Source organism: Chiloscyllium punctatum, chromosome 50 (assembly GCF_047496795.1).
Source record: "Chiloscyllium punctatum isolate Juve2018m chromosome 50, sChiPun1.3, whole genome shotgun sequence".
NCBI classification, from domain to species: domain Eukaryota; kingdom Metazoa; phylum Chordata; class Chondrichthyes; order Orectolobiformes; family Hemiscylliidae; genus Chiloscyllium; species Chiloscyllium punctatum.
The window spans coordinates 34,209,781-34,231,650 of record NC_092788.1 but is presented as its reverse complement, the minus strand read 5'-3'; the positions used below and the strand labels follow the sequence as shown (position 1 = coordinate 34,231,650).

The following is a 21,870-nucleotide window of genomic DNA, read 5'->3' as shown; positions in this document are numbered from 1 at the left end:
CCCTCCCACAGCGCCCGCTCCCCCAGTGTAGACCCTCCCACAGCGCCCGCTCCCCCAGTGTAGACCCTCCCACAGCACCCGCTCCCCCAGTGTAGACCCTCCCACAGCGCCCGCTCCCCCAGTGTAGACCCTCCCACAGCGCCCGCTCCCCCAGTGTAGACCCTCCCACAGCGCCCGCTCCCCCAGTGTAGACCCTCCCACAGCGCCCGCTCCCCCAGTGTAGACCCTCCCACAGCGCCCGCTCCCCCAGTGTAGACCCTCCCACAGCGCCCGCTCCCCCAGTGTAGACCCTCCCACAGCACCCGCTCCCTCAGTGTAGACTCTCCCACAGCGCCCGCTCCCTCAGTGTAGACCCTCCCACAGCGCCCGCTCCCCCAGTGTAGACCCTCCCACAGCGCCCGCTCCCCCAGTGTAGACCCTCCCACAGCGCCCGCTCCCCCAGTGTAGACCCTCCCACAGCGCCCGCTCCCCCAGTGTAGACCCTCCCACAGCGCCCGCTCCCCCAGTGTAGACCCTCCCACAGCACCCGCTCCCCCAGTGTAGACCCTCCCACAGCACCCGCTCCCTCAGTGTAGACCCTCCCACAGCGCCCGCTCCCCCAGTGTAGACCCTCCCACAGCCCCCGTTCCCTCTGCGCTGGCCCTCCCACAGCACCCGCTCCCCCAGTGTAGACCCTCCCACAGCACCCGTTCCCTCTGCGCTGGCCCTCCCATAGCACCCGCTCCCCCAGTGTAGACCCTCCCACAGCACCCGCTCCCCCAGTGTAGACCCTCCCACAGCCCCCGCTCCCCCAGTGTAGACCCGGCAACAGCACCCGCTCCCTCAGTGTAGACCCTCCCACAGCGCCCGCTCCCCCAGTGTAGACCCTCCCACAGCACCCGCTCCCCCAGTGTAGACCCTCCCACAGCGCCCGCTCCCCCAGTGTAGACCCTCCCACAGCGCCCGCTCCCCCAGTGTAGACCCTCCCACAGCGCCCGCTCCCCCAGTGTAGACCCTCCCACAGCGCCCGCTCCCCCAGTGTAGACCCTCCCACAGCGCCCGCTCCCCCAGTGTAGACCCTCCCACAGCGCCCGCTCCCCCAGTGTAGACCCTCCCACAGCGCCCGCTCCCCCAGTGTAGACCCTCCCACAGCGCCCGCTCCCCCAGTGTAGACCCTCCCACAGCGCCCGCTCCCCCAGTGTAGACCCGCCCACAGCCCCCGTTCCCTCGGCGCTGACCCGCTGACGAGATCCAAATGCAGCAGGCTCTTACCTTGTTGCAGAGCCAATCCTCGTTGGCCTTGGGTTTGGGGTCGCTGTAGTACATGGAGACCTGCTGACCGAGAATAACGAGGGAATGCTGCAAGAAACACAAGGTGTGACAAAATGAGTTCCTCCTTTGGGACACAGGCTCCCAACCTCATGCCTCATTGTGAAAAACACCCTTCTGCATGGAGAGGAACGAACAACAACAATAATAAAAAAAAACGACACAGAGAAGGTGACAGATTGGAGAACAAAACGGAACAAAACTGGAAAATAAAACAACTGCAACCTTTCGACTGTGGAAGTAAGGGACCCGGCCCTGAGCCGACCAAATTCTCACCACCTTCGACCGTAGCAACACAGTAGTATCGCAACACCTTGCTCAGTGCGGAAGAGGGAATGGGAGGAAGGACCCTGCCTCCTCTGAGAGGCAACTACCTTTTCTGCTGGAAACCGAGAGAGAGAGAAAGAGAAAGAGAGAGAGAGAGAGAGAGAGAGAGAGAGAGAGAAAGAGAAAGAGTCACAGCGGCAGTGGCCCGCTTCATTGGGAACCCGGACACAAGCACACACACTGCAGCCACTCGCAAACACAACCTCCTGCATAACACCGCCGACAACTCCGGCACAAGATCCGACCACCCTGAAACCGACCGTCCTCCCCCAGCCAGAGGACGCAAACCAACACTAACGACGTACAAGAGTGAGACTGAGCGGGGAACTGGGGCACTGTGGGCATTTGGGCGGGAGGGGTGGGTTACACCCCGATGCCAACGGGAGAGTGAAGGGCAGGAGCCGAGCCCTCCTCCCACCCCTCCTCCCCGGGTCAGAAGCTGCAGATGCTCAGGGAAGGCGAGGACGGACTCTGGGTTTGGGGGTGGGGGTGGTTACTGTTCAGGCCTTTTCCCCACCCGTGCCCTTCCACCCTACTCCTGCCCACGTTCTCGGAGTACGGGTGTGGGGGATGGGGGAGCAGCGGGATCTCTGGTACACGCTCACGGGGCGATGTGCCCCACTCGCCGCTCAGCTCAACCCCGTCAAAGCAGCTTCCAACCCCGAGATCCAGCCATGAGTGCAGGAGAGTTAGAGAGACACAGAGAGAAATAGAGAGAGAGAGAGAGAGAGAGAAAACAGAGGAGGGAGGAGCAAATATCAGACCGGTACCACGCTCTCTTTTAGCGCACAGGATCCCATTCACGGGGCAACGAGTCACCGGAGGGCCGGTGCAGAACTGATCACTGGCCACACCAGGCCACAAACAAAGTGCTGTCCAGGTACAGTCACAGCAGGATCACTCTGGCCTCCTCGTCCTCGCTGCGCCCAGCCCAAGGCTGATCCCAGGCCGGCATTTGCCCAACAGGCTATTCGACCACAGGGGGGATGGTCAGAGGTGAGCTTCGTGGCTGCCACACCGCATTTGTGTCTTTTCCTGGCGGGAGACAGAGCCGCAGGACGGTCAGAATGACCGGGAGTGCCGAAACCAACTTAACAGCAGCGACACCCACTCCCCCCAAACATGCTCCCCCCCCGTATTGGAGCTGCACAGTTCTCCCCTGATACTAGGCCTGGGAGGCTTTGAGCTGGAGTCAGGGAGGTGGAGGTAATTGTGCTGCGTCTGCAGCCCTTTCAACACCGCTTTTGAGAAAAACTTGCCTCTCAGCAACTGAAGCACTCCTCCCCACAAGATCACAACGACCGAGAAGCAGAGAATGAAAAGGCAACAGTACCACTCATCAAGACTCCTGCGCCCACTTGGGGTTTTAGCAAATGGCCACTCACTGGGTCTACAATCAGTTCAGTTCATATACACAGGATAACAGATACCGCAGGAGGGAGTTACAGACTGGAATCTAATCGAGGGGTTCGGGGGGGGGGTTTATATACAGAATAACAGATACCCCGGGAGGGAGTTACAGACTGGAATCTAATCGAGGGGTTCGGGGTGGTTTATATACAGAATAACAGATACCCCCGGGAGGGAGTTACAGACTGGAATCTAATCGAGGGGTTCGGGGTGGTTTATATACAGAATAACAGATACCCCGGGAGGGAGTTACAGACTGGAATCTAATCGAGGGGTTCGGGGTGGTTTATATACAGAATAACAGATACCCCGGGAGGGAGTTACAGACTGGAATCTAATCGAGGGGTTCGGGGTGGTTTATATACAGAATAACAGATACCCCGGGAGGGAGTTACAGACTGGAATCTAATCGAGGGGTTCGGGGTGGGGTTTATATACGGAATAACAGATACCCAGGGAGGGAGTTACAGACTGGAATCTAATCGAGGGGTTCGGGGTGGGGTTTATATACAGAATAACAGATACCCTGGGAGGGAGTTACAGACTGGAATCTAATCGAGGGGTTCGGGGTGGTTTATATACAGAATAACAGATACCCCAGGAGGGAGTTACAGACTGGAATCTAATCGAGGGGTTCGGGGTGGTTTATATACAGAATAACAGATACCCCGGGAGGGAGTTACAGACTGGAATCTAATCGAGGGGTTCGGGGTGGGGTTTATATACAGAATAACAGATACCCCAGGAGGGAGTTACAGACTGGAATCTAATCGAGGGGTTCGGGGTGGTTTATATACAGAATAACAGATGCCCCTGGAGGGAGTTACAGACTGGAATCTAATCGAGGGGTTCGGGGTGGTTTATATACAGAATAACAGATGCCCCGGGAGGGAGTTACAGACTGGAATCTAATTGAGGGGTTCGGGGTGGTTTATATACAGAATAACAGATACCCCGGGAGGGAGTTACAGACTGGAATCTAATCGAGGGGATTGGGGTGGGGTTTATATACAGAATAACAGATACCTGGGAGTGAGATACAGACTGGAATCTAATCGAGGGGTTCGGGGTGGTTTATACATGGAATACATCAAACCTGGAGTGACTGGAATATTAATAACAGAATTATCCTGATTCCAGATTGAAGGATTAACCAACTGGAAGAAGCTTTCCGAGTGAGTGGGCATTTCCAGCAACCCGACAACACCATTCCACAATGCCTTGCTGATCAAATCTTACCACACAGCTCGAAATGGCACGGGCAGAGACCAATCACTAACAGCAGCAGCATTCTCACTAATACCACTTCATCACTCTAAGCATGAAACCAGGGAGCTCAAAGGGCCTCTCACAAACAACAGCAACCGACATTACCCATAAACTCCCTCACCTTACATTCACTTACTATATCGAATTCCCTCCAAAAGGAGCTGAAACTATAGGTAGACAGGAGATCCCAGACTGGTCAGGCAGCAGCAGCAGCATGTTCCCTCACAGAAGTCACTGCAGCAGCCTCTGGGACACTAATAATGAGCACTGGCTGATTTTGCTTCTCTCTAACGTAGGGACCACTGAGCAGTGATCAGGAGCAGGAACCCTGGCTGATTTCCCCCCCCACCCTCTCTCTCTAACCCAGGGACAGTGATCAGGAGCAGGAACCCTGGCTGATTTCCCCCCTCTCTCTCTCTCTAACCCAGGGACAGTGATCAGGAGCAGGAACCCTGGCTGATTTCCCCCCCCCTCTCTCTCTCTAACCCAGGGACAGTGATCAGGAGCAGGAACCCTGGCTGATGTCCCCCTCTCTCTCTCTCTCTCTAACCCAGGGACAGTGATCAGGAGCAGGAACCCTGGCTGATGTCCCCCCCCACCCTCTCTCTCTAACCCAGGGACAGTGATCAGGAGCAGGAACCCTGGCTGATGTCCCCCTCTCTCTCTCTACCCCAGGGACAGTGATCAGGAGCAGGAACCCTGGCTGATGTCCCCCTCTCTCTCTCTAACCCAGGGACAGTGATCAGGAGCAGGAACCCTGGCTGATGTCCCCCTCTCTCTCTCTAACCCAGGGACAGTGATCAGGAGCAGGAACCCTGGCTGATGTCCCCCTCTCTCTCTCTCTAACCCAGGGACAGTGATCAGGAGCAGGAACCCTGGCTGATTTCCCCCCCCTCTCTCTCTCTAACCCAGGGACAGTGATCAGGAGCAGGAACCCTGGCTGATGTCCCCCTCTCTCTCTCTCTAACCCAGGGACAGTGATCAGGAGCAGGAACCCTGGCTGATTTCCCCCCCCTCTCTCTCTCTAACCCAGGGACAGTGATCAGGAGCAGGAACCCTGGCTGATTTCCCACCCCCTCTCTCTCTAACCCAGGGACAGTGATCAGGAGCAGGAACCCTGGCTGATTTCCCCCCCCCCCCTCTCTCTAACCCAGGGACAGTGATCAGGAGCAGGAACCCTGGCGGATTTCCCCCCTCTCTCTCTACCCCAGGGACAGTGATCAGGAGCAGGAACCCTGGCTGATTTCCCCCCTCTCTCTCTCTCTCTAACCCAGGGACAGTGATCAGGAGCAGGAACCCTGGCTGATTTCCCCCCTCTCTCTCTAACCCAGGGACAGTGATCAGGAGCAGGAACCCTGGCTGATTTCCCCCCTCTCTCTCTCTCTCTAACCCAGGGACAGTGATCAGGAGCAGGAACCCTGGCTGATTTCCCCCCTCTCTCTCTAACCCAGGGACAGTGATCAGGAGCAGGAACCCTGGCTGATGTCCCCCTCTCTCTCTCTAACCCAGGGACAGTGATCAGGAGCAGGAACCCTGGCTGATTTCCCCCTCTCTCTCTCTCTCTAACCCAGGGACAGTGATCAGGAGCAGGAACCCTGGCTGATTCCCCCCCCCCCCCCCTCTCTCTCTAACCCAGGGACAGTGATCAGGAGCAGGAACCCTGGCTGATTCCCCCCCCCCCCTCTCTCTCTAACCCAGGGACAGTGATCAGGAGCAGGAACCCTGGCTGATGTCCCCCCCCCCCCTCTCTCTCTCTCTCTCTCTAACCCAGGGACAGTGATCAGGAGCAGGAACCCTGGCTGAATTCCCCCCTCTTTCTCTAACCCAGGGACAGTGATCAGGAGCAGGAACCCTGGCTGATGTCCCCCCCTCTCTCTCTCTAACCCAGGGACAGTGATCAGGAGCAGGAACCCTGGCTGATGTCCCCCCCTCTCTCTCTCTAACCCAGGGACAGTGATCAGGAGCAGGAACCCTGGCTGATGTCCCCCTCTCTCTCTCTCTAACCCAGGGACAGTGATCAGGAGCAGGAACCCTGGCTGATTTCCCCCCCTCTTTCTCTAACCCAGGGACAGTGATCAGGAGCAGGAACCCTGGCTGATGTCCCCTCTCTCTCTCTAACCCAGGGACAGTGATCAGGAGCAGGAACCCTGGCTGATTTCCCCCCCTCTCTCTCTAACCCAGGGACAGTGATCAGGAGCAGGAACCCTGGCTGATGTCCCCCTCTCTCTCTCTCTAACCCAGGGACAGTGATCAGGAGCAGGAACCCTGGCTGAATTCCCCCCTCTTTCTCTAACCCAGGGATCACTGGACAGTGATCAGCAGCAGGAACCCTGGCTGAATTTGCCACTGATATCTTGAAGGATCTTGGGTGATGCCTGTTCTGTAGAGAAGTCCAAAGCCCCAGAAGGACAGCTCAGTGGAATCACGCTGAGGGAGTCTTACCCTCACCTGGAAAACTGCTGCTATGACCCTGAAAGCCCCTTTGATTCCTGGTCCACAACACTGACCAACTCTCAGCTCCTTTATGGAGGGCCTGTCCCTCCGTACCTGCCTCCGAGTGCTCAGCCTGAGCCCACCAAGACACTTCCACGCAGAAGAAACCAAACTGCATCTCAACAGCAGATCACTGCCGGATCAGTGCCCCGCATCCAACAGCACTGAATAGGGGGGTGTGGCCCTCACTCGCACCACACGGGCACCCAGTTCCATTGCCCAGGACCAGTCTGTCAAGGCAACACAGCCAGATGCAACCCTCACCCCATCCCCGCCTCCAACCAAAACCTTTCCCCCATCACCACCCCAGCCCAGACGTCGCATTTCCCAACCCCTCCAGGAAATGAGAGCTGCACCGAACTGGGTGGGTTGCAAATGAAACTCACTGCACTCTGCCGATAACACTTGCCCAATGCTGTGTTGCCCTGACGTAGGTGACACCTGCCTGGGGCACTGGAGGTGGGAGGGGAGGGTTGGGGGCAAGAGAAAGGCCAGACCCATCAGCAAACAGCATAATGACACCGGTCAGACCTCCTCGCTAACCCTTTTTCACAGACACCCTCTGGACTTGGCTCCAGCGACAGTCTCATTTCTCCACGCCCGCCACTCCCTCTCTCACACACGCACACACACTCAGTGAAAGTCCATCGGAGGCGAGGTTGGGGTGGGGGAGATGCGGGAGATCTACGCCCGACGGCCACCCCGTCCTGACCTCCTCCTCAGAGTCCCATGGCGCCCTCGTCGAGCCACGCCAAGTGGTTACGCGAGGCCGACGGGGCAGGGTGGGGGATGCCTCCTTCGCACCCCCCCGCCCCCACCCTCCAACCCCAAGCCCAATTCCTGAAAACCCAACGAGTCACACGAGGAGGAGCTGGAGGGGTAAGGGCTGGTGAGTCAGGCAAACACCCACTGCCATCCTGAATGGAATGGTGGGTGTCCCGCCGGGTACCCAGACACACACACGGCACTCAGGAAAGGACAGCGACAGAGCTGGGTGTCAGGGGTGGTGGGTGGGGAGCTGCCAGAACCAGGTGAATTCCAAACAGTGCGTTCTTTTCATTACTTTCTTTCTCCATGTAAAAAAAAATCAAGACATAAAACAGAATCAAGCCTGCGCCAACGTGACCCACACTTTAAACTTCATTTGATTTCTCTTGTTTTAAAAAAAAACATGATATTTTCATCAGAAAATATACAGTTCCAGCTGTGTTTCTTCTGTTGGCAAATTATAATTCACTCAACACCTTTAAAGACACGGATGCCTGATTGACACGACCCTCCAGCACAGGGGGAGATGGGGGAGTGGGGGGGGGAATGCAACGCACTGATGCAATGCTTTGCAGATTCCCCTGGCAGAGGGTATCAAGGGTGGGGGTGGTGGGTGTATGCGAGTGCGAGGTTAGGGGTTGAAAACAACGAGCCGCCCGACAACTCAGGAACAACCCAGGGTAAGGTCACAGCTGACAGGGTCTGTCAGTACTCCCACTGCGCTTAACCCCCTCCCCCCCCCTCCACAAACCTACCGTCTCACTTCCAGAGATGGGCCAAGCTAAACTCTCAGGCCTACACCCACCCCAAACCTCACTTGCTCCTTAAGCCTGCACTGCACTGCACCCCGGTGGAGGTTTAGGTGGGAGGTGAAGGTTGGGGGGAAACAAAGAGGTTGGTTTCTGCGCTCCACGCCCCCCCCACCCAGTCTCTGGGAGGAAGTGACTTGCCCCACCACCTCGGCCGTGGGACTCCGTGGACACGGAGATGAAGATCTGGGCAGAGGGCTGGGACTCAACGTGGGCGAGGGGAAAAGGGTGTTGCTGGCTCTGGAAAAGCAAACCAGAAGCCATGGCGGATATGGTTTGGGATGGTGGTCAGATGTATGCCTGGGGCAGCCGCTTGGTGGTGGGGTAAGGGGAGACACAGCTTTGCTGGGTGTTGGGGGTGTGGGGCGGGGGAGGGACTGGATTGGCAGGAGTCTCAGAGAGCATGGGAGTGGGGGGAAAGAGAGAATGAGACGGGGGGGGCGAGGGGAAGAGAGAATGAGACAAGGTGGGTAGGGAGAGGGAGTGGACAGGGGGAATGGAGCAGAAAAGGGAGAGAACAGGGACTGGAGGTGGAGAGACTGAGTGGACGGGAGGATGAGGAGAGAGAGAGTGGACAGCAGGTGGAGGAGGAATGGAGCAAGGGAGATGGGATGGGAGTCTGAGAGAGATGGAAAGAGTGGGGGAAGAGAGGGGAAGTGAGTAGGGAAGGGAGTGGCGGGGAGAGAGAGCAGGCAAAATGGGTGGGAGAGGAAGGTGGGGGAAGAGCGATTCAGAGTAGTGGGTGGGGGGGGGGGGAAGATGGAGGGGCAAGAGAAGGAGGAGGGGACAGTGAGGGAAAAAAAGAAAAAAGGGAAAAACAAGAAGGAGAGAGAGAGAGAGAGAGAAAAAGAAAAGAGATGGAGCGGTGCAAGGAGGAGAGATGCAGGGGGGCAGGAGGTGATTTTACAATTGAACAGGCAGCCCAGGGTATTAAGTGTACTGCCCCAGTGCTGCAGCGGGCTGGTGCGACCGTGTGAACCAGGCATTGGGGTGTCCCAATTAACAGAGACTGTACTTGTGTGTGTGTCTGTGTGTTCAAATGCAGCAGAGCAACCTGATTGGCTTCCATCCATCTGGTAGCGTCCTGCAAGTGATTAAACTCCACGAAGGCGAAACCACGGCTCTGACCTGGAGACAGCATTCAAATACAGACGGAGTGTGTTAGTTCATCACAACAAAGGAGCCTTTCCTCAGCAGGCCTCAGAAACCCTGTTTGCACGGGCAAGTCTGATGTAGGGACGGGAAAGGGGGTGGGGGGAGGTGAATGAAATGACACCGGCTGGTACCAGGGCTGCCTGGCCCCCTAGGACGGGTGCATGAATGACTCCAGAGCTGGGGAAGAGACCCTCCCTGACAGCCAGGCGCCACCTGAGAACTGGGAGGGGAACCAGCCCTCGTCACGGGGATCCCCTCATTCCCTCGGACAACCACCTGAAAACAAAAACGGGATTCCCTGCTCGGTCCCAGCAGAGACTGCTCTGTACCACTCCCTGGCAAACCACCATGAAGGAAAGAAGAAAATCAAGCCTCCTTCCTCAGTGGGACAACTGCAGCACAGCACACAATGCAGAAAAAAAAAGGCCACTTCACCTCAGAGAATTGGATAGATCGCGCACAACAGGAAGGTCAGTTTAGATCGTGCATCTCTGCGCAACGTCAACCCACCCCGCCCTTTGACTGGTGACCTCAGTTATAGAGGCACAGGCCCTGGGGGTCTGACTTACAGGCCAGATTCGGACCTGACCTCGGAAAACAGCAAGTGGCAAGAGAGTGGATTCAGTTTCACCTTACCAGCCACTCCTTTCGTGCAATTTACACGGTACCCAGCAACACCAACCCTCTCAACAACAGACGTTTCTGGCCAAAACAAACATGCGGGGCTTACTTAACTGGATAGTAATCCCGGGTACGGGAGAGCGGGGGGTTATATTACTGGACAGTAATCCAGGGTACGGGAGAGCGAGAGGTTATATTACTGGACAGTAATCCAGGGTACGGGAGAGCGGGGGGGTTATATTACTGGACAGTAATCCAAGGTACGGGAGATCGGGGGGTTATATTACTGGACAGTAATCCAGGGTACGGGAGAGCGGGGGGGTTATATTACTGGACAGTAATCCAGGGTACGGGAGAGCGGGGGGGGTTATATTACTGGACAGTAATCCAGGGTACGGGAGAGCGGGGGGTTATATTACTGGACAGTAATCCAGGGTACGGGAGAGCGGGGGGGGGTTATATTACTGGACAGTAATCCAGGGTACGGGAGAGCGGCGGGGGTTATATTACTGGACAGTAATCCAGGGTACGGGAGAGCGAGGGGTTATATTACTGGACAGTAATCCAGGGTATGGGAGAGCGAGGGGTTATATTACTGGACAGTAATCCAGGGTACGGGAGAGCGAGGGGTTATATTATTGGACAGTAATCCAGGGTAGGGGAGAGTGGAGAGTTATATTACTGGACAGTAATCCAGGGTATGGGAGAGCGGGGGTTATATTACTGGACAGTAATCCAGGGTACGGGAGAGCGGGGGGGTTATATTACTGGAAAGTAATCCAGGGTGTAGGAGGTTATATCACTGGACAGTAATCCAGGGTACGGGAGAGTGGGGGTTATATCACTGGACAGTAATCCAGGGTGTGGGAGAGCGGGGGTTATATCACGGGAAAGTAATCCAGGGTACGAGAGAGCGAGGGGTTATATTACTGGACAGTAATCCAGGGTAGGGGAGAGTGGAGAGTTATATTACTGGACAGTAATCCAGGGTATGGGAGAGCGGGGGTTATATTACTGGACAGTAATCCAGGGTACGGGAGAGCGGGGGGTTATATCACTGGACAGTAATCCAGGGTACGGGTGAGCGGGGGGTTATATCACTGGACAGTAATCCAGGGTACGGGTGAGCGGGGGATTATATTACTGGACAGTAATCCAGGGTACATGAGAGCAGGGGGTTATATTACTGGACAGTAATCCAGGGTATGGGAGAGCGGGGGGGTTATATTACTGGACAGTAATCCTGGGTACGGGAGAGCGGGGGGTTATATTACTGGACAGTAATCCAGGGTATGGGAGAGCGGGGGGTTATATCACTGGACAGTAATCCAGGGTACGGGAGAGCGGGGGGGTTATATTACTGGACAGTAATCCTGGGTACGGGAGAGCGGGGGGGTTATATTACTGGACAGTAATCCAGGGTACGGGAGAGCGGGGGGGTTATATTACTGGACAGCAATCCAGGGTACGGGAGAGCCGGGGGGGGTTATATTACTGGACAGTAATCCAGGGTATGGGTGAGCGGGGGGTTATATTACTGGACAGTAATCCAGGGTGTGGGAGAGCGGGGGGTTACATCACTGGACAGTAATCCAGGGTGTGGGAGATTATATCACTGGACAGTAATCCAGGTACGGGAATGCAGGGGTTATATTACTGCTGTTGCAAGGTTTGTGAGGGTTTGTAGCTCAGATTGAGGTTTAGGGTGTAGGTTTGCTCGCTGAGCTCTACGTTTGATATCCAGGCGTTTCATTAGCTGGCGAGGTAACATCATCAGTGGAGACCTCCAAGCTTCACTTGGGGGTTACCACTGATGAGGTTACCTAGCCAGGTAATGAAACGTCTGGATATCAAACCTACAGCTCGGCGAGGAAAACTACACCCCCTTATATTACTGTCAATAATCTATTGAAGTGCCAGTGAAGTTGTCATATGGATGAACAAATGCACTAACATCCTGCAGGAAGATTGCCAACATTGCCTGTTCTGGGACAGCGACTCAAGACGTACACAATATGATTAGCTTTCAGCTGCCATGTGAAGAGCCCCAGTAAACCTTGCAACTAGCTGCAGAACTGCTCCACCTTCGCAAGGGCGATGTTCACCGATCCTTCCAGGAAGACCCACGCAGTGAGCGTGAATCACTGCGCACGGAGAGGGAAGGGACACCCGCCATCGGTGGCGGGCAAGGGGCTTGGCCTTTGCTTCCTCAACACCCCTATCTCCCCCCCCCCCCCCACCAAAACAACCCGCCTGTCGAAACCCTGCACTTGCCCATGCAAAGAGAGTGACCCTGCTCTGCCGAGTCTCATCTGTGCACAGCCCTGCCTGTGCCACACTTTCACCAGCCCCAACCCGGGCCCTCCCTTCACAACCACCTCCCGCCCGCCCCGGTACCCAAGGTCAGAGGGCACAAAGCACACAGGCCCCTCCAGTGAATGCGAGGGACCGTGCGCAAGCCTAGCTCACCCTCGTAAGAAACAAAAGATGGGAACCACTTCATTGCACCACAGCTCAAAGGGACGGGAAAAGGGTAAGGAGTCAGGGTGGGGGGGTCAATGCATCCAAGAACACAAGTGATGCCAATTGCGTAACTTACCGACTTACCAGATAGTAACAACCCACCACAACGCCATCACACCCCACATACAAAGCATAAACATCGATAAAATTCCAATGAGACGAGATGCTCTTTTCTTTTAAAAGGAAACACGCTCGTCTCAAAGGAGCAAAAAACAGTGTGGAACTTGCACTGTTCGAACTTTATGAACTATGAAAGGAGAGTTGCAGGGGGTGGGGAGTTGCTGCATAAACACAGAGGAAAGGAACACAGGGACAAGCTGATGTGGGAGGTAATGAGGGTGCTGGAAGGAGACTCGCAGCAGAGAAACGATGATCGAACTGCTGTTCTCACATTCTCCCCGCTCTCTCTCTGGGGGCGATGGGTGGATGTTTCTGCCCAATTAGCTGATAGGATTTATTAGAGACCTTCTTACATCGACGGATCCCATCTCAGCACCAACCTGCTCGAACTCTCTCCCTCTCCATTTCAAAGACCTGAACCCTTCCATATTCAAGAGGAGTCGTCCCCATCCTGTTTGACCTTTCCTGATCATTACAGCCCCCTCAGTCCTAGGATCACCTTCGCCTCCCCCACTCCCCACCCCCCCAAGAACGCTATCGTGCTAACAAACACCCAGTGTTTGATACGATGTGGAGCCCAAAATGGTTCATGAATCTCAGAGTTCAACATCATTCCTGTTTTTTCATGAACAATCTCTTAGAGAGTGAGTTGCAAAAGGACTGGGCCCTGTTTTGAGACAGGCAGAGGGGATCCAAAGAAGTGCCCACAAAAACATAAACTCGTACAAAATGTACGAGTTAGGAGATGGATAACCCACACTGCCCTGCTCGCCCATTCAATATGATTGCGGCTGCCTTGATTGCTCCATTCCCCACCACCATAAACTTCTTATCCCCCTTTGCCCTTCATGAATCTCTCCCTCTTCCCTGAAAAACATTTTAAAACTCTGTGCTTCCCTCCTTTCCTGGAGAAAATGGTGGAAGATTCACCACCCTCGGAGATACAGGAATAATAACTGTCATCGCTGTTTTACACAGGCGATTTTCAAGAGTGAACAGCCTGGTTCTAGATTCTCCCACACAACCTCACCACATCTACCCGCGTTGAGACTCCCTCAGAATCTTAAAAGTTGCCTCTCACTCCAGCGGATAATAAGCCCAGCCTTTCCTGGATCTGCCCATTCCTGGTATTCCTCTGGATGACCTTCTCTGAACTGCCTCCAACACACTGTTATTTCCTTCCTTAAATAAGGAAGATCAATACTGTGCACAGTAGTCCAGATGTGGTATTGGCAGGGAGCACCATATCCTGGTATTCATTTCACCACCACGACCAAACAGCCTCCTCCGCATCTCCGAGCCTCTCACCGTGCAGATAACCTGCTTTCCTAAATTGCTATTGGTTGGGGGGGGGGGGGTGGTGTGCAGCAAGAGCAGAAATGCACAATTCCAACATGCTAAACCAGGTGTTGGCAGTGGGAGGAGTGGAGTTTGGGTGGGGGGGGGGGGGGGGGGGGGGGGGGGGGGGAGTGGGGGCGGTAGACGGACAGTAAAGAGGAAGAGGTTTAAAAGACAAACAGATTCAAAAGATTCCTCTTTGAAGAACACAACCAACAGCGGGGCCCTTAGGCTCTCTACGCTCAACCACATGCAGCGACATCCACCACAGTCTAGTCAGCAACCTGAAACCACTCACTGGAACAGAGTGAGAAAGGGGAGGGGAGAGTGGCGAGTGCCGGCGGCGGGGAGTGTACGGAGGAGCTGCAAAAGGAGATCTCTCTCAAAATCACCAACAGACTCTCACCTGAAGATTTGTTCCTCATAAGCCGCACCTCCCGAGGCTGGTAGCCGGCGTACTGCAGCTGGACCCGGATCTGAAACAAGACAGGGAGAGGCAGCGAACTCAAGTGGGGCCCGACAGATTCCTTTCACACGTACCCCTTCATCGCACCTTTCGCTCCCAAGTTGGCAAAGTCCAGGGAGGCACAATGGTGGACAAGAGGGACAGCTACAGCATGGGGTTAGGTGCAGCATAAAGCACTCTCTACTCTTTTAAACTAGAAGTACACTGCAAACTCCTCCCCCACCCCACGCCACCTCCAAAATCAAACACACCCAGGACAAGGACAGCAGAGGGTTAGTTACAGAGTAAAGGTGCCTCTACACTGCCCCTCACAACCACAATGTCTGAATCTGGGGATCTACTCGAGGGCAATCAGGAGTTTAATTTCCATCTGGCAAAGGGATGTGCTACCACAGTCAGCTTTATTGTACGTACAACTCCTGGTCTGTCAATTCAATTACCTAATGCCCGAGCAGCGAAAGGCAGGGTAGAGAGTGATTCTCTGCAGCTGATCAAGACAACCCCATAGCTGAACACATTGCACGGCCGTAATGGTGGGGGGGGTGGTTCAGGTCCTCACAGAAAACACCATTCCATCTCTGGCGCTGGACATTGGTGCAAGGGGGAATGGGTGGAAGGATAACTTAAAGATGAAAGGTTCAGGCCTTGTTTTCTCTCTCTCATACGTACATCGTTTTCGGTGGCTGCTTGAGGCAGCATCCGGAGCATTATGATTTTGCTGGCTTTCTCATCACCAGACTCGCTCCTGTAGTCCTGGTCCCTGTAGTCCCCGTCGCCTGGGAAGCTGAAGGCCTCTTCTGTGTTCTCATAGCTTTTGTAACTGTCACTGTCCTCTCTGTATTCCTGCAGTGGGTGGTACGGCGAGAGGGTTAGCACCAGAGGCAGGTCAACAAATACGACTTGGCAGGATTACACAAACTCACAAATACAGTCTCAAACAGATACACGCGCACACACAGGGGACACGGTCACAGTTACACACGCATGCGCACACACAGGGGACACGGTCACAGTTACACACGCATGCGCACACACAGGGGACACGGTCACAGTTACACGCGCGCACACACACAGGGGACACGGTCACATACACATATGCACACACACAGGGAACACAGTCACAGATATATATATATACACATATGCACACACACAGGGAACACAGTCACAGATATATATATACACATATGCACACACACAGGGGACACAGTCACAGATATACACACACACACACACACAGGACACTGTCACAGATATACACACACACACACACAGGACACTGTCACAGATATACACACACACACACACACAGGACACTGTCACAGATATACACACACACACACACACACAGGACACTGTCACAGATATATACACACACACACAGGACACTGTCACAGATATATACACACACACACACACACACACACAGGACACTGTCACAGATATACACACACTCACACACAGGACACTGTCACAGATATACACTCACACACAGGACACTGTCACAGATATACACACACACACAGGACACTGTCACAGATATACACACACACACACAGGACACTGTCACAGATATACACACACAGGACACTGTCACAGATATACACACACACACACACACAGGACACTGTCACAGATATACACACACACACACACACACAGGACACTGACATATATATACACACAGGACACTGTCACAGATACACACACACACACACACAACACTGTCACAGGTATACACACACACACAGTCACAGGTACACACACACACACACACACAACACTGTCACAGGTACACACACACTGTCGCAGATATACACACACACACAGGACACTGACACAGATATATATACACACACAGGACACTGACACAGATATATATACACACACACACACACACAGGACACTGTCACAGATATATACACACACACAGGACACTGTCAACTATATATATACACACACACACACGACACTGACACAGATATATATACACACAGGACACTGTCACAGATACACACACACACACACAACACAGTCACAGGTACACACACACACACAGTCACAGGTACACACACACACACACAGTCACAGGTACACACACACACACAGTCACAGGTACACACACACACACAGTCACAGGTACACACACACACACAGTCACAGGTACACACACACACACAGTCACAGGTACACACACACACACAGTCACAGGTACACACACACACACAGTCACAGGTACACACACACACACAGTCACAGGTACACACACACACAGTCACAGGTACACACACACAGTCACAGGTACACACACACACACAGGACACTGACACAGATATATGTACACACACACACAGGACACTGACACAGATATATGTACACACACACAGGACACTGACACAGATATATGTACACACACACACAGGACACTGACACAGATATATGTACACACACACACAGGACACTGACACAGATATATGTACACACACACACAGGACACTGACACAGATATATGTACACACACACACAGGACACTGTCAACTATATATATACACACACACACACAGGACACTGACACAGATATATGTACACACACACACAGGACACTGACACAGATATATATACACACACACACACACACAGGACACTGACACAGATATATATACACACACACAGGACCCTGACACAGATATATATACACACACACACAGGACACTGACACAGATATATATACACACACACACAGGACACTGACACAGATATATATACACACACACACAGGACACTGACACAGATATATATACACACACACACAGGACACTGACACAGATATACACACACACACACAGGTCACTGACACAGATATATATACACACACACACAGGACACTGACACCGATATATATACACACACACACACAGGACACTGACACCGATATATATACACACACACACAGGACACTGACACCGATATATATACACACACACACAGGACACTGACAACTATATATATACACACACACACAGGACACTGACACAGATATATATATACACACACACACAGGACACTGACACAGATATACACACACACACACAGGACACAGACACAGATATATATACACACACACACACAGGACACTGACACAGATATATATACACACACACACAGGACACTGACACAGATATATGTACACACACACAGGACACTGACACAGATATATGTACACACACACACAGGACACTGACACAGATATATGTACACACACACACAGGACACTGACACAGATATATGTACACACACACACAGGACACTGACACAGATATATATACACACACACACAGGACACTATCAACTATATATATACACACACACACACAGGACACTGACACAGATATATGTACACACACACACAGGACACTGACACAGATATATGTACACACACACACAGGACACTGACACAGATATATATACACACACACGCAGGACACTGACACAGATATATATACACACACACGCAGGACACTGACACAGATATACACACACACACAGGTCACTGACACAGATATATATACACACACACACAGGACACTGACACAGATATATATACACACACACACAGGACACTGACACCGATATATATACACACACACACAGGACACTGACACCGATATATATACACACACACACACAGGACACTGACACCGATATATATACACACACACACAGGACACTGACACCTATATATATACACACACACACAGGACACTGACAACTATATATATACACACACACACAGGACACTGACACAGATATATATACACACACACACAGGACACTGTCACAGATATATGTACACACACACACAAAACACTGTCACAGGTACACACACACACAGTCACAAGTACACACACACACACACAACACTCACAGGTACACACACACACACAACACTGTCACAGGTACACACACACACAACACTGTCACAGGTACACACACACACACACTATCACAGGTACACACACACAACACTGTCACAGGTACACACACACAAAACACTGTCACAGGTACACACACACAGGTATACACACACACAGTCACAGGTATACACACACACACACAGTCACAGGTATACACACACACACACACAGTCCCAGGTACACACACACACACACACACACACACAGTCCCAGGTACACACACACACACAAACACTGTCACAGGTATACACACACACACACACAAACACTGTCACAGGCGCGCACACACAGTCACAGGCGCGCACACACAGTCACAGGCGCACACACAGTCACAGGCACACACACACACACACAGTCACAGGCACACACACACACACAGTCACAGGCACACACACACAGTCACAGACACGCACACACACAGTCACAGGCACACACACACAGTCACACACAGAGTCACAGTCACACACACACAGTCACAGGCACACACACACACAGTTACAGGTACACAGGTACACACACAGTCACAGGTACACACACACACAAACACTGTCACAGGTACACACACAAACACTGTCACAGGTACACACACAAACACTGTCACAGGTACACACACACACAACACTGTCACAGGTACACACACACACAACACTGTCACAGGTACACACACACACAACACTGTCACAGGTACACACACACACAACACTGTCACAGGTACACACACACACACACACACAGTCACAGGCACACACACAGTCACAGGCACACACACACACAGTTACAGGTACACACACAGTCACAGGTACACACACACACAAACACTGTCACAGGTACACACACAAACACTGTCACAGGTACACACACAAACACTGTCACAGGTACACACACACACAACACTGTCACAGGTACACACACACACAACACTGTCACAGGTACACACACACACAACACTGTCACAGGTACACACACACACCACGGTCACAGGCACACACACACACACACACACAGTCACAGGTACACACACACACACAGTCACAGGTACACACACACACAGTCACAGGTACACACACACACACAGTCACAGGTACACACACACACACAGTCACAGGTACACACACACACAGTCACAGGTACACACACACAGTCACAGGTACACACACACAGTCACAGGTACACACACACACAGTCACAGGTACACACACACACAGTCACAGGTACACACACACACACAGTCACAGGTACACACACACAGTCACAGGTACACACACACAGTCACAGGTACACTGTCACGGGTACACACACAGTCACAGGTAAACACACACACACAGTCACAGGTACACACACACAGTCACAGGTACACACACACAGTCACAGGTACACACACACAACACTGTCACAGGTACACACACATACACACACACACACAACACAGTCACAGGTACACACACACACACAAACACAGTCACAGGTACACACACAAACACAGTCACAGGTACACACACAAACACTGTCACATGTACACACACAAACACTGTCACATGTACACACACACACAAACACTGTCACAGGTACACACACACACAAACACTGTCACAGGTACACACACACACAAACACCGTCACAGGTACACACACAACACTGTCACAGGTACACACACACACACACAACACTGTCACAGGTACACACACACACACACAACACTCACAGGCACACACACACTGTCACAGGTACACACACAGTCACAGGTACACACACACACTGTCACAGGTACACACACACACACACTGTCACAGGTACACACACACACACAAACACTGTCACAGGTACACACACACACCACTGTCACACACACACACACACAGTCACAGGTACACACACAAACACAGTCACAGGTACACACACACACAAACACTGTCACAGATGCACACACGCAACAGTCACAGGTACACACACAAACACTGTCACAGGTACACACACACAGTCACAGGTACACACACACACTGTCACAGGTACACACACACACACACTGTCACAGGTACACACACACACACTGTCACAGGTACACACACACCCACTGTCACAGGTACACACACACCCACTGTCACAGGTACACACACACAACACTGTCACAGGTACACACACACAACACTGTCACAGGCACACACACAAGTCACAGGTACACACACAACAGTCACAGGTACACACACAAGTCACAGGTACACACACAACAGTCACAGGTACACACACAACAGTCACAGGTACACACACACACACTGTCACAGGTACACACACACACACAAACACTGTCACAGGTACACACACACACCACACTGTCACTTGTACACACACACAACACTGTCACAGGTACACACACACACACACACACACAGTCACAGGTACACACACACACAAACACTGTCACAGGTGCACACACACAACAGTCACAGGTACACACACAAACACTGTCACAGGTACACACACACACAAACACTGTCACAGGTACACACACAACACTGTCACAGGTACACACACACAACACTCACAGGCACACACACACTGTCACAGGTACACACACAGTCACAGGTACACACACACACTGTCACAGGTACACACACACACACACTGTCACAGGTACACACACACACACAAACACTGTCACAGGTACACACACACAACACTGTCACACACACACACACAGTCACAGGTACACACACAAACACAGTCACAGGTACACACACAAACACAGTCACAGGTACACACACAAACACAGTCACAGGTACACACACACACAAACACTGTCACAGGTGCACACACACAAACACTGTCACAGGTACACACACACAGTCACAGGTACACACACACAGTCACAGGTACACACACACACACTGTCACAGGTACACACACACACACACTGTCACAGGTACACACACACTGTCACAGGTACACACACACTGTCACAGGTACACACACACACACTGTCACAGGTACACACACACACAGTCACAGGTACACACACACACACTGTCACAGGTACACACACACACACAAACACTGTCACAGGTACACACACACAACACTGTCACACACACACACAGTCACAGGTACACACACACAGTCACAGGTACACACACACACACACACTGTCACAGGTACACACACACTGTCACAGGTACACACACACACACTGTCACAGGTACACACACACACAGTCACAGGTACACACACACACACTGTCACAGGTACACACACACACAAACACTGTCACAGGTACACACACACAACACTGTCACAC

General features: G+C 52.7%; 1 protein-coding gene across 9 annotated transcripts in view; it reads right to left on the bottom strand.

Annotated features, from left to right (window-relative positions):
* The window catches only part of LOC140470007 (RNA-binding protein 10-like), a 119,298-nt gene that overhangs the window by 22,478 nt on the left and 74,950 nt on the right, over nucleotides 1-21,870 (bottom strand). For all 9 annotated transcript variants that reach the window (XM_072566471.1, XM_072566467.1, XM_072566473.1 and 6 more), the window contains exons 4-7: nucleotides 15,277-15,450; nucleotides 14,548-14,617; nucleotides 9,439-9,512; nucleotides 1,252-1,338 (exon numbers count right to left, since the gene is read on the bottom strand). In XM_072566471.1, the coding sequence (XP_072422572.1) occupies nucleotides 1,252-1,338; nucleotides 9,439-9,512; nucleotides 14,548-14,617; nucleotides 15,277-15,450 (405 nt within the window). The remainder of the gene's footprint in view (nucleotides 1-1,251; nucleotides 1,339-9,438; nucleotides 9,513-14,547; nucleotides 14,618-15,276; nucleotides 15,451-21,870) is intronic.